Source organism: Dipodomys spectabilis, unplaced genomic scaffold (assembly GCF_019054845.1).
Source record: "Dipodomys spectabilis isolate Male_0828 unplaced genomic scaffold, ASM1905484v1 ptg000136l, whole genome shotgun sequence".
NCBI lineage: Eukaryota > Metazoa > Chordata > Mammalia > Rodentia > Heteromyidae > Dipodomys > Dipodomys spectabilis.
Window position 1 is genome coordinate 6,632,976 of NW_024870813.1, and position 14,097 is coordinate 6,647,072.

Consider the following 14,097-nt stretch of genomic DNA (forward strand, 5'->3'; position numbering starts at 1 on the left):
TATCTTAGTATTGTAGTATGCATCATGGATTTCAAAGACTTTGTATGAAAAACTAACATCTCTATTCCATATAAGTCATTTGTTGAAAAAAATCAGACACATTCGAAGACATGAAATCACACATCATTTCCTATATCAAAAAGAAGTCAAATGTCCAAAAGAAGTCATGCTAAAAGTCCTTCCTATGTAACTTCAGTCAAGGTTTATGAAGGCTTGAATGCTTCTTCAGGTGATGCTCTGCTAGTCCCCACAGGAGAGCTTTGAAGTATCCAGGGAGGGACGGACCCACACGGACACATTTCTGGGCTGAGCTTGTTCCTGTCTGATGTTAGAGTTGTTTGAGTTCTTGAGAGGCAGAGCCACTGTCTATCTGAAGCACATGTTGTTTCTCATTGGCCATTGCTACCTCTGTGCTTGTTGGTTTGGACTCCATATTCAAGCCCTGCTTTCTCAAAGTCAAATATAAAATTCATGGTTACCAGGCAGTGGTGACTCACATCTATAATCCCAGCTACTCAGGAGGCAGAGATCAGAGCAACACAGTTCTAAGCAAGCTCCAGAGTAGGGGGTAGGGGGTCTTCTAGAATCTTATCAACAATCACCAAAAACCCATCAGTAGCTCTAGTTGTAGAGCAAGAGCCTCAAACTCTACATCCATCAGCTGTAGCTCTAGTTGTAGAGCAAGAGCCTCAAACTCTACATCCAGAAAACACCAAAAATAAATAAATAAATAATAACCAGTCACATATCATCAAAGTAAAGCCCACTATGCTGGGTCCCGGGAAGGCCTGTTTCCCAACACCCTGGCAGGATGGATGAATGGTGTGGGGCCTACAGCTGGCAGTTTCCCAGGTTCCTCTGCATGAGCTGCCTGTTTATGTTCTGTAGGAGGCAGGGGTGGAGAACTGACTGTCCTGTGTAGGGGGCAGGCTCCATCTGAGAACAAAGGGCAAATTGGTGACCTTGACCCCACTGAACCTGCTGCCCTAAGTCCCAAGGATTCTGCTGCATCAGAAACTGATTCTGACATGGCTGTTGCTGTGGGTCATTCAGAGGCTGTGGCAGGTGCTGGAAATATTCCCAACCCCTCTGCTGCTGTCCTTGCAATGGTGAGTAATAATCATGGGAGGGCTGCTGCTGCTGCCTGGCGCCCTGTGCACTCTGAACAAAATGACAAAGGGAGGGTGGGCTGGGCTGGCTTTCTCCCAGCCCAGCACTGCCCCTCTGCTGATAGAGCTTTGACATGGAAGGCTGATCCCCAAAGGAGGATCCCCAGTTGGACGAAGGGCTACTTCCGGTTTCTCCTTCATGCTTCGAAGTGTAGTATCTTGGGCTCATTTTCTTATCTTCCACCACAGGGTCGCACTGGCCAGCATTCTCCTTTCCAGACAGCTTTGGCTTCTCCCTAGGACAATAGCTCTGTCTGCCCAGTGGAGATGAGGCCTGGGCATCAGTGCTGTGTAAATCCAGATTTTCTTGGGAAGGTTGCTTATACAGCATTCGCTTGGTTAATCTCTTCGGTCTCTCTGCCTGTGGTAGTCTGGCTCTTTTATTTTGGAACCACGTCTAAAAAGATAAAAAAATATATATACATTGTTAATCATTGGTATTCAAGTAACATCCCGTAGTACAGCTGCATTGTGCCAGAAATTTCTTATAGTTTAGCATGATCTCAGCTCTATACTGACTTGGTTTATGGCCTGGAGAAGACATGAAAATTAAGGCAATCCTTGGTGAATTCATTAATTTACTGCAATGAATGTACAAGACGTTGGTATGGAGATTTATACTGTTCACCATTCCATACCCTCCACTCATCTCTGACTCACAAGAGCCACCTAGATATTCCAGGGAACCTGTTAGAATCCTCTGCAGGCAAACAGAACAGACTCCTTCCTAGCTGTTCCCCACACCTGATCCCACCTTCTTAAAATGTTACTCAAGCTCCCCCAACACAGTGCATTCATGGGTCAATGGACTCAAAAGTATAAATTGGTAATGCTGGGGTGTGAACTCAGGATACTTCCCACTTGTTCAACTAGCACTCTACAACTTGAACTACAGAAAGCCCTCATTTTTGCAAGCTATATCAAGTCTGAGGGGTTTTCTCAAACTGATTCCCTCACATCTCTGTTTCCTATGTAGGGAGGAGTACAGGCATGAGCCACTGGCACCAGGAAATACTGATAGTTATACACACCAACTCCAATTGTAGAAGTGCTTTATTTTAAGCGTTTTTAAAAGCCAGGTGCTGATGACTCAGGCCTATAGTCTTAGCTACTCAGTCATTGCAAATTGATACTTATTCATAAAATCACTCTTATCAAAAGGTATCTCAAGGGCCAGGTTCATAGCTCAATTGGTAACCTACTTGTCTAGAGAGATGGAGGTCTTGGGTTCAGACACCAGGAATACACAAACACACACACATGCACACACATGAGTAAAGACAGTTCAATAATCATGATTATAAAATGTTGCCCAAACAAAACAGGATATGAAAGCCAGTGGTTGCAGCACAACCTGTGTGTACTTGACACAGACAAGCCAAGTCCTTTCTCCTGAACTTTCCATTTGTGCCTCTGACTTGTACAGACTCTGTCCTCGTAGAGCTGATTGGCACACCAGACTTCATGTGTCCCAGGTAAACCCCTAACTCTGCCACAAACCTCAACCACAAGCAAACCTCTGCGAGTTGAGGACAACTTTTTTTCCCTACACTCCCTACCAGATAGAGAGAGGTATTCCCACAAAGTATGAGAGTTCACTTACATCAAGTACAATGAGGAAACAACCCAACTGATTTGCCAGCCTCTCTCTGGATGAAAAATCAGGGTAAGGGTTCTGTTTAAATGATTGCTTAAGGATCTTCAAGTCATTCTTGGAAAATTTGTGTCGTTGTTTTCTACCACTTCTCGTGGGGTTGAGATCTTTTTCATCTGAAGATCCTGATGGAATACAAAAACAAATCATTAAAGATGAGTGTCATCTAGAGAGAGAAACTACTCATGAAAGTGATGTTTTTTCTCCCAAGAATCTAACTCCAGACTGCCCTAGATATAAAGGTGAACCACTGTTTTCAAAACACTGAAAGAGGAAAGGTCTGGAATTGTGGCTCAAGTGGCAGAGCAGGTTCCTGGCAAGCACAAGGCTCTGAGTTCCCAACCATATACTTCCCACACAGAATGAAAGCTGGACCTTTGTTTCACAATTCTTTGAGAGAACAAAATTACTGTTGGGGTAAAGACCCAGCTTTAAATTGATGAAGATGAAATAAGGTCTACTTTTGCAATCTCCAGTGTGGAAAAAAGTATTTCCTTTGTCTAATAATAATTTATACACTCTAAAAGAGGATACCAGCTGGGCACCAGTGGCTCACACTTGTAATTCTAGCTACTCAGGAAGCTGAGACCTAAGAATTGCAATACAAGCCTACCAAGGCAAGAAAGATACTGTGAATATTAACTGCCATTAAGGAACAAAAGGACAGAAAGGTGTGGCTCAAATAGAAGAACACTAGCCAGTGTCTGGAAAGCTAAGGGACCATGCCCAGACTCTGAGTCGGTTTTTTGTTTGTTCCTTTTTGTTTTTTGGGTTCAGTCATGGGGCCTAAACTCTGGGCCTGGGCGCTGGCCATCAGCTCTTCAGCTCAAGGCTAGGGCTCTACCACTTGAGCCACAGCACCACCTCCGGCTTTTTGCTTATGTGGTGCTGGGGAATTGAACCCAGGGCCTCATGCATGCAAGGCAAGCACTCTACCACTGAGCCACCTTCCCAGCCCATGAGTAGGTTTGATATCAAGTTTCCACTTCCTTTTCTTTCTTTTCTTCTTTCTTCCTTCCTTTCTTCCTTTCTTCCTTCCTTCCTTTCTTTTTTTGTCCAAGATCTGGACTGGAACTTGGTACCTATTGCTTTACACTGATTGGCTAGCACTCTACCACCTGAGTCTTGCCTAAGTCCATCAAGTTTTCCCTTCCTTTCCTTGGTCCCGCTTAAAGCCCTTGGTACTGCTTAAAACCCTCGTGCTGAAGTGCAATAGTCCATCTACCCACTGTGTAATCATGTCCTTGATTCTAGAAGGACCAAATAACATATCTTTTTCATGAATTATTACTATATATATCTGCTCTGACCTGTGAAAGAACTGACCCAACATAATCTGTTTTGAACTCAAAATGAAGGAAGGCAAAGAGCTTGAAAATATTATAAACCCAATAAACAAGGGAGAAAAGATATACAGCAAACAATAGGTCACATTCATCAAAACTCGAGATCATGTGGCCATAAAATTAGACCATTTAAAACACCCATCATGCGTGGGTGGTGTGGTTCAAGAGGTAGATTACTAGACTTGCTTTGGGGTCAACCTCAATGTACCCCCCCCCCCCAAAACCACCTCTACAACAGAGTCTAAAAGTAACAGCTAATTGTTGCTACAAAAATTGATCCAAAGGTTTGTGCTTATGCCTGTAATCCTAGCTTCTCAGGAGGCTGAAATCTGAGCATTGCAATTTAAAGCCAGTCCATACAGGCAAGTTCCTGAGACTCTTATCTCCACCAAACTACCCAAAAAGCTGGAAGTAGAGCTGTGACCCACATGGTAGAATGATAACCTTGAGTAAGCAAGAAGCTTAAGAACAGCATCCAGGCTCTGAGTTCAAACCCAAAGAACAGCGAAATAAGTAAATCAAAAAGAATAATGAACCTGGCCACAAAGGGCACTGAAAGCTATTTCCTAGGCCCTCCTGAGACATAGGAGACATAACAGACCACCAGTGAAGAAAACCTGGACAGTCGGTGAGTGTCACGTTCTATACTCTCAAATGCACCTCTAACTTATCTTACGCAGTGGAGATTTGGAGGTGGTGAATTAGCTCTGCTTTGCCCTGGAGCTGAACACAAAGCCCTCTCTCCTGCCTCAACTCAGGCTCATGTACACAGAGAAATCAGGGGCAGATGTTGCACACTGCCTTCCAAAGGCCATGTCAAAGGCTCTTCCATCTCCTAGGTTCCCACTTAGAGAAATCTGGAGTTCACCTTGTAGACCTTTTCATAAAGTATTACTCTGTCGCCTGTTTGGTTTCTGTGTTTTCTACAGTACTGGGGACCAAATACTGAACCTTGTGTGCCAAGCAAGGCTCTGGCACCAAGCCACATCTCCATTCCATCCTACTAATCTTCCAACACACAACAAAGCAGAGAGTACAAGGTCTGATGAATCTTCCAGCCAACCTCAATGCACAGCAAAACCAAGAACGTAATGGTTCTACCTCACTCCCCCCCCCACCCCCCTCCACACACATACACTCTAATTCTCTCCACATCCTTCCTCATTATTTTGAAAGATTCTCAGCAGAATTGTTTTAGCTGCAAATTCTGCCATATATTCTTCTTATTTGATGGAACCACAGATGCATTTTTAAATACCCAAGCCTATGAGAAAATGCTCCTGTACCCCAGTTTTGTCCAACAGCCATACACAGTGACATTGATGGCCTGAGCTATACCCCTTCCCTCAATCCAAACATTTGGACTTTAAAAGATTAAAAACTCCAACCCTCCAATAATCCTGAATGTGGAAGTGACAAGTCTGGTCGCAAAGCAAACACACATCAGTTCAGCATGAGAGGAACTCACTTTGGGGAGTCATGTTAAATCTGCACTCCAGGAGCTCTCAGAGTTGGATAGAGTAGATGTCCAGGATCTTTCCAAGCTTAGAAGAGAAGAGAACTCACAGCGGGTCCCGGCCTTTCCAACATTTGAAGAGAACTCGAGTCCCTACCCAGTGATTATTTAGGACACTGAATGAAACCCACCCTAGACCCACCCTAGAGAGCTTCAAGCCCTAACTCTCTCTGACCCCAACCCCACCCTTGGTTGATCTGCTGGCTTCACTTAAACAGACCTTAATAATAATTTTAAAAAAACCCGTTTACAAATCCTATCTTCCATGGGGCACACACTGATACTGTCCTTATTCTCCAGAGTCTTCTCATCCTGTCAGTATTGCTGTTAACCCAGAAATTGTGAACACTGCACTTGAACTCCTGCTTGTTGCTGTGAGATTGGAAGCCTTGGCTGTTTCATGGGTGATTCTGAATACTTGAAAAACATAATGACACACTAAAAAACAACTGAGATCCAAGAGAGAAGGGCCCAAAAGGGCATGTAATAAAGACAATGCAAGACAATCTATTATTCACGTGACGTCATTTTGTCTAATTCACCTTTCATACATTCCTAGTTAGCGCTTGTCCAGGCCTAGGATTCCAGCTCCCTGGGAGACTGAGGAAGGTCAATTAAGAGTTCAAGGCCAGCCTAGTCAAAGAAAGATAGCCTGTCTCAAAAACCAAGAAAAGCAAGCAGTCTTGTAAAATATGTAATGCCTCCATTGTAACTGTAGGCCCTAGAGTTTTTTTTTCACAACTGTGGGACTCTATCCCTTCCCAAACAAGGAGGGAGACTTAGCTAATACTTGCAAGTTATTTTTTAGGTGCGTGTCTGTGTGCCAGGGCATGCGCACACCTATACTATGGCTGGATCTCGTGCAGGAAGCACTGTTCTTTAGCTGTTTTGCTCAAGGTTGGCAATTTACAAGTGGAACCTCAGGTCCCTTATTGGCCTTTTTTGGTTAATTGGTGATAAGAGTCTCCTGGATTTTCCTGGCTCAGCTGGCTTCAATCCACTATCCTCAGTTCTCAGCCTACTGAGAAGCTAGAATTGACGGCATGAGCCACTAGCCACAACAACCCCCACTTTCCTTTTATGCTACTGCATCCACTCCCACCTGTCAGCAGTGACCCTCAGCCAACTGCAAAGTTACCACCAGGGACCTTCATGGGAAATAAGTGGTATAAGGGAGAATTAATGAACAATGTCCCTTCCCTGGTGTGGTTAATGAGGAAACAGGGGAGTAGGCTGGCCAGGAGAGCATGAGGAGAAAACCCCATCCGAATGGCTGCAAAGTCAAGGAGAAAAAGGAAACTTAACAAAATAAAAAAGATACAAGGAAGTCTACAAAGAGCTTTGTACCTTCTACTTCAGCTCTTAGATCATTGCCACGGTCACCCAGGAGCAGAAAGGTGTAGCCGCAGGCAATTGATAGCACAAGAATGTTCCTGACTGCCTTGGCTCTAGGTTCCTATAATCTCAGCACTTCGGAGACCCGAGTGGGAGGATTAAGCTTTGAAGATCAGCCTGAACTGGTTTGAGAATTTCCTAATCAATATGAGACCGCCTCGGGGGGCACAGGCAGGGTGGCAGAAGGGAGGGAGAAAAGAGAGGGTAAGGGATGGAATGGGAGGGGAAAAGGCGTGAAAAAATGTAGAGATGAAGGGAAGTCTGGACAAAAGCAAGAAGAAAGAGTGGAGAGAGGGGAGGGAAAGAAATAGAATATTACTTGAGCTACCTAATAACATAGTTCATTTTTGTATCTAGTGTTAGGAGTCAGCCATTTTTTAAATCACGTCAGATCATTTTTATTTAAAATTCTCTCATCCTTATTTATTCATAGAGACCATTTCATTAAGTGAAAGTCTCTTCTTATTTCCAATGGCACATAGAAATAGTAAGTGAAATTCACCCACTGCTCTGTTTGGCTGTCAGCCTCTTGTTTCTTTCTTCATCAGTGGTGAGGCAGATCCCGTTTCCTCGGGGAAGAGAAATCCAAGGTTTATTGCCTTTGCCAATAACAAAGATGTTGGAAAATTGGGTGGCAAAGCTGTTGCCATTGGCATCTTTCACATGAACCACATCGAAAGAACCTGGGAGTCTCTCTCTATTGGTGATCACACCAATTCTTCCCAAGTTAACACCTCTGGTCACCATACACAGGTTACCGGTGTCAAACTTGATGAAATCTGTTCTCCTGCCAGTCTCCAAATCAATTTGAATGGTGTGATTGACTTTGATGAGGGGATCTGAGTAGCGAATGGTTGGAGCATCATGAGTCAACAGATGAGGGATTCCTTTTGTGCCCACAGAGATCTTTCTCACTTTGCACAACTTGTACTTGGCCTCCTCTGGTGTTATGCAGTGAACAGCAAAGCGACCCTTGGTGTCATAGATCAGACGGAAATTCTCCCCTGTCTTATCGATGCTGATGACATCCTTAAAATCAGCAGGGTAGGTGATATCAGTTCTGACTTTGCCATCAATCTTAATGAAATGCTGCATGCAGATTTTCTTCACTCCATCTCCTGTCAAGGCATACTTTAGCCTGTTCCTTAGGAAAATAATGAGAGACAGACATTCTCTCAGCTTGTGGGGACTGGTGGATGGACAAGGAGCAAACACACCAGTCAGCTTATCCAACATCCAATGCTTAGGCGCGACTACCCACTTCAGATGCTTCTTGGGACCACCAGCCTGAAGGGAAGTTTTATATTGCAATATTGTGACATGGTTTCAGCTTACTAGGAATTTAGTGTAAATTCTCAAGATTTTTCTTCAATAAAACATGTTAGAGACGTTCATGCCTGGGCTAGGAACGGAAAGAGAGGAGTCAGCCATTTTTAATGATCTTATACAATCATTTCCATTTTCAGAGTGTTTTCTGACTTCTAACTTTATTGGTATTGTGATCTGGTCCACTATAATCTCAAAACACAATGTGGAGGAAAAGCAAAACAACAAAAGCCCTGTCTGCATTCAGAAGCCTGAAGCAGGAGAAGCAGGAGTTCAAGCTCAGACAGTGACACATATCAATTCTAAGTCCAGTATGAACTACAAAAGGGTCCTGGCTCAAAAAAACGTTTTTCAAAGAATTCCAGGAGCTTTTTTGTTTTCCTAATCCATGCTACTAAATTATTGGTTGGTATAAGATACTTTCAAAGGCCAAGGATTAATCAGATGTTTATTTCCTTGGGCCTGTTAAATACATGTACCAAACTATGTCGTCCAACAATTAGAAAATCATGTGGATCTGGGGCTGGGAAGGTGGCTCAGTGGTAGAGCACTTGCCTTGCATGCTCAAGGCCCTGGGTTCGATTCCTCAGCACCACATAAGCAAAAAGATAAAAGCCGGAACTGGCGCTGTGGCTCAAGTGGTAGAGCATTAGCCTTGAGCTGAAATACTGAGGGACAGTGCCCAGGCCCACAATTCAGGCTCCACGACCGGACCTAAAAAATAAATAAATAAATAAATAAATAAATAAGAAAATTATGTGGATGAATTAGTGTAAAAACAACAATAACCACAAAAAGATTTATGGTGGGGCTGGGAAGGTGGCTCAGTGGTAGAGTGCTTGCCTTGCATGCTTGAGGCCCTGGGTTCGATTCCTCAGCATCCCACAAGCAAAAAGAAAAAAAGCCGGAAGTGGTGCTGTGGCTCAAGTGGTAGAGTGCTAGCCTTGAGCTGAAGAGCTGAAGAGCTGACAGCGCCCAGGCCCAGAGTTCAGGCACCACCACCGGACCCAAAAAAAAAAAAAAAAAAAAGATTTATGGTACACCTAGACTGATTCCCCTGCTTTGTATTTCCATTTTCCTGCTCTAATTCAAGATTCTAGTGATTTAAAACAATAACAATAAAGACAGACCTCTTGTGTCCATATCTTGGGGTTCATTTCACGTAGCATTATCTTATGTGGTCATTTGTACGTGGTTTTTGAGCTTTTCAGCACATCTGATAATATCGTCCTAGATATACACTAATTATTGCAAATAAGGGAAACTATGGGACCTAAAGTTTTTTAGGAACTTAGTAGCTTCACTTAATATGATCTTTTCCAAGTCTTTCCATTTCTTTTTTTTTTTTTTGTCGGTCGTGGGGCTTGAACTCTGGACCTGGGCACTGTCCCTCAGCTCCTCAGCTCAAGGCGAGCGCTCTACCGCTTGAGTTACAGCGCCACTTCCGGTTTTCTGGTGGTTTACTGGAGATAAGAGTCTCACGGTCTCTCCTGCCCGGGCTGGCTTTGAACCGCGATCCTCAGATCTCAGCCTCCTGAGTACCTAGGATTACAGGCGTGAGCCACCAGGGCCTGGCAAGTCTTTCCATTTCTTAACAAATGGGACAGTGTCATTCTTTCTAAGGGAAGCATAGAATTCCATTGTACATATATACCACATTTTCTACTCAGTTCTGTTTATTTTGTTTTTGAGACTCTTACATTCACACAAGGGATGACATTCCTTGTCAAACCTCCAGCTAGCTAACAAGACCACGCAGCAGAGCCACATACTCCCTGGCTACACGTTCTTTCCTTCAGCCCATTGGCATCTCCTTTATACTCATTCCTCTTGTAGACATTACTGGCAAGGGTCAACTCAGCTCCCAACTGGCCAGATCTTATAATCAACTTTCCTCAGTTAACAAAAACTGGAGCCAATCTCTTCATTCTTGTTTTACTTTGCAAAAGTAGCTTTCACATACACCTTAGTAGGCTCTGCAGGGCAGTTGTGCCCACACACAAGGCAGTCTCTGAAAGCAAGCAAGTTTGGTAACTAAGTCCTTTCCCATGATCCTGGACAAGGAAAGGTCAGGATGTATTCAAATGCTGCACAGAGTTTCTTCCATGCCATGCTTAGAACTGCCACTCAGCCATGCCCCATCTTCTGTGAGAAATTGTCTGCCCCAGGCTAGGCAGTTTTCCCAGCTCAGATGCTCTATGCACCTCTGGTCCCATATACACCTGCTTAGATGCCACCCCCAAGACTTCCAGCACGAAAAGCCTTTCACCAAAGACAAATTTGAGGTTGGTAATTTAAATGAGCATGTGGTTAGAAAGAGAATGGTACTTATTGCCATAGTTGACTTAAAGGCTGGAATCTTGTGCTTCTTTCTGTTGCCTAGTGCTTCTATTTTTTTCCCTGGAGAATTTAGGGACATTTTCTCCATGCTGGTGATCCAGTAAAATGTTGAAGTTCCTATTCCCAATAGTTGGTTGATATTAAATGTTTCACTCAATTCAAAGTATGTTTTGACTTTTTCTAATTGCAAAAACCTAGCATTTTGTTTTCTATGACCCAAAGGAAACATGTTCCCTAAAGCTATTGAACATCCATTCCTATCACAATAAAAAACCATATATTTGGGGAAAATGACAAACTAACGATTCAATAAAGTGGTTTTGACACCATTTTTGGGGAAACACGAATTCAGGGCCTCAGGCTCTCACTTGGCTTTTTGGCTCACAGCTGCTGCTCTACTACTTAAGCCACACATCTCACCTACCTCTTTGTTGGTTCATTGTCTCTTCTCAGCCTCCTGAGTAGCTAGGATTAGAGGAAAGAGCTACCAGTATGGGAGCCCACTTGAGGAGATGAGTTTATGGCTTTTCCCATTCATAGTCTTTATGTTTGCTCCAGATAAATTTTACCTTTGCTTCTCTTTTCTCTCACAATATAGCATTTAATTTCCTCTACCCTAACAATGAAAAACAGCATAGCCAACATTTATTGAAGTTTTTACATGTGCCATTGCTAATCACTTTTCAAGCAAGCCTAAAAACCTCCAGTCATTTGTGATTACTACTAGGTCTGAATCTTGCACTAAACCTAATTCTTGCCTTCACTGGTCATCATTATTTCAATTTGAAGTTTTATTATTTTAAGGTTATGCAAACAGATTCCATCTTCCCACTGCCAAACCCCAGAGTCCCTCCTGGGTCATACTGCTCTCTTCCTGCACTTAGTGCCCTCAAGCATATTACAATCCTTCAGTCCATAATCTCAAGTCTTAAAGACAAGACGAGCATTTGTGGGTCATCCCCAAAACTTGTTTTATGAATAGGTCCTCTGTAGGTCCAGTATCTAGTCTGACAGCTAACAAACTTTCTCCCTGTGTGTACGTGTGTGTGTGTTGTGTTGTTTTGCTTTGTTTATGCCAGGAAGAGGAGCTTGAAAACAGAGGTTTGTGCTTTGACTCCACTGGCACTCTTTCCCTTGGGCCACAAGTCCACTTCTAGATTTTTGGTTAACTCTAGCTATCAGTTAAAGTTTTGTCTGCCCAGAGAAGATCAAACTTAGATCACATAATCTCAGCCTCCTAAGCAGTTTAGTCATAAACTAAAATTGTAGGCTTGTAGCACTGTTATGACTTTCTGTCTAAATATTTCCAGAAATATTGACATCTTAAATCAGGACCTACATGTACACCAAGAATCTCAATGAGTTGCAAAGATATTACAAGTGTGTGTGTGTGTGTGTGTGTGTGTGTGTGTGTGTGTGTGTGTGTGCATTACTACTGTGGATTATGTTCAGGGCATATCTGCTATCCTAGTTTTTGTTTTTTTGTTTTTGTTTTTGGGTCCAGTCGTGGTGCCTGAACTCTGGGCCTGGGCGCTGTCCCTCAGCTCTTCAGCTCAAGGCTAGCACTCTCCCACTTGAGCCACAGTGCCACTTCCGGCTTTTTCTTTTTGCTTATGTGGTGCTGAGGAATCGAACCCAGGGCCTCAGGCATGCAAGGCAAGCGCTCTACCACTGAGCCACCTTCCCAGGCCCTATGCCTTAGTTTTTGTCACCCAAAGCTGGCTCTCTTCTATGTGGGCCACAACTCCACATTTGACTTTATGCTGGTGAATTAACAAGAATCTCATGGATTTTTCTGGCTAGAGAAGCTTCCAATTTTAATCTTCAGATCCCAGGTTCTTAGTAGGTAGGATTACAGGGATAGAGCAATGGTGATTATTTTACTGTGTGACTTCTCTGACTCTGCACACAGAATAGGGGTCATCTTGCCCTTCTAGAAATTTCTGTGCTAAGACAGAAGATCCCCATTCTCTCGGCATTTGTTAGCTGGGCAGGTGAGGCCTACTCTTCCACTGCCTGTGACACCTGACACCATGCCCAGCTTGTTTCCTACACTCTCCATTGCCCCAACTGTCGTATCTAAATGTATAACTATAGATTTTCACTTCTATCATCAAAAAAAGACAATTGCTTCTTCACAATTCTGTGCATGTGTGTGTGTGTGTGCGTGCGTGTGTGTGTGTGTGTGTGTGTGTGTGTGTGTGTGTGCACGCGCTGCGTGCAGGCCAGCACTGAGACTTAAACTCCTGGCCAGGGCAATGCCCCTTAGCTTCATTAGATCAAGGTGATCACTCTACCACTTGCACGACAGCTTCACTTCTGCCTTTTGGGGGGTTAATTAGAGATAAGGGTCTCCTGGACTGACAGCCTAGAAGGCTGATGATCATCATATCTCAGACTCCGGAGTATCTAGGATTACATGCCTAAGTCTCCAGTACCCATTTTTCTCAGAAATCTTATAGTATGCACCAAACAGCCCTCCAAGACAAGCTCTTCACTGTCACTCCATAGACAGACACTGTCTGACATCACAGCCCTTGTCACCTGCAGCACAGCTGTGACCATTTTCTTCCCTAGATCAGGAGCTTCCTGCAGAAGACACTGCTCTCGGCATGTTGTGACCACCACTGAGAACTACACATGGTGTCTGGCTTATACCAGTAAGACTCAGAGCACCCCCTTCCCGGGGAAGGTAGGCAGCTGACCAGGAAACTCATCTGGCAGCTTGGCCTGCCTAAAACAGAATCAAGAACTTTCTATTGTCTACGTCTGTGTTGTCCCATACAGTACCCATGATCATGTCACAAGTAAACACTCAAAACAGCATTTGTGGTCCTGGAATTTGATCCTTTATTCAAATGTTGATACATTCATATACATACATGAACACTCCACTTGGGTATGTGAATTTGGATTTCCAGTCACATAGTTAATGAAATTACCACAACAGTTCAAAGACTGTGCAAATGGTACCACTGAGAATTCACATGGGCCAAATGAAATATATTTTCCAGGAATTCAAATTATTTGGCCTGTGGTCATCTGATGAAAACTTGGTGTTCAAATGCAGATGAGCCATTTTTTTGTGGGGGGGGGCGTCCAGTCCTGGGGCCTGAACTCTGGGTCTGGGCACTATCCCTCAGCTCATCAGCTCAAGGCTAGCGCTCTACCACTTGAGCCACAGTGCCACTTCCGGCTTTTTTTCTTTTTGCTTATGTGGTGCTGAGGAATCGAACCCAGGGCCTCGAGCATGCAAGGCAAGCGTTCTACCACTGAGCTATCTTCCTAGCCCAAGATGAGCCATTTTTATAAAGTAATATCTTAGTATTGTAGTATGCATCATGGATTTCA

General features: G+C 43.7%; 1 protein-coding gene across 1 annotated transcript; it reads right to left on the reverse strand.

The window, feature by feature from the left end:
• Positions 1-7,568: 7,568 nt before the first annotated feature.
• LOC122116539 (40S ribosomal protein S4-like) lies at positions 7,569-8,356 on the reverse strand. The gene has a single exon (XM_042690261.1). It carries the CDS (start codon positions 8,314-8,316, stop codon positions 7,579-7,581), a length of 738 nt encoding a protein of 245 aa, XP_042546195.1. The 5' UTR covers positions 8,317-8,356; the 3' UTR covers positions 7,569-7,578.
• Between the last annotated feature and the right edge of the window lie 5,741 nt (positions 8,357-14,097).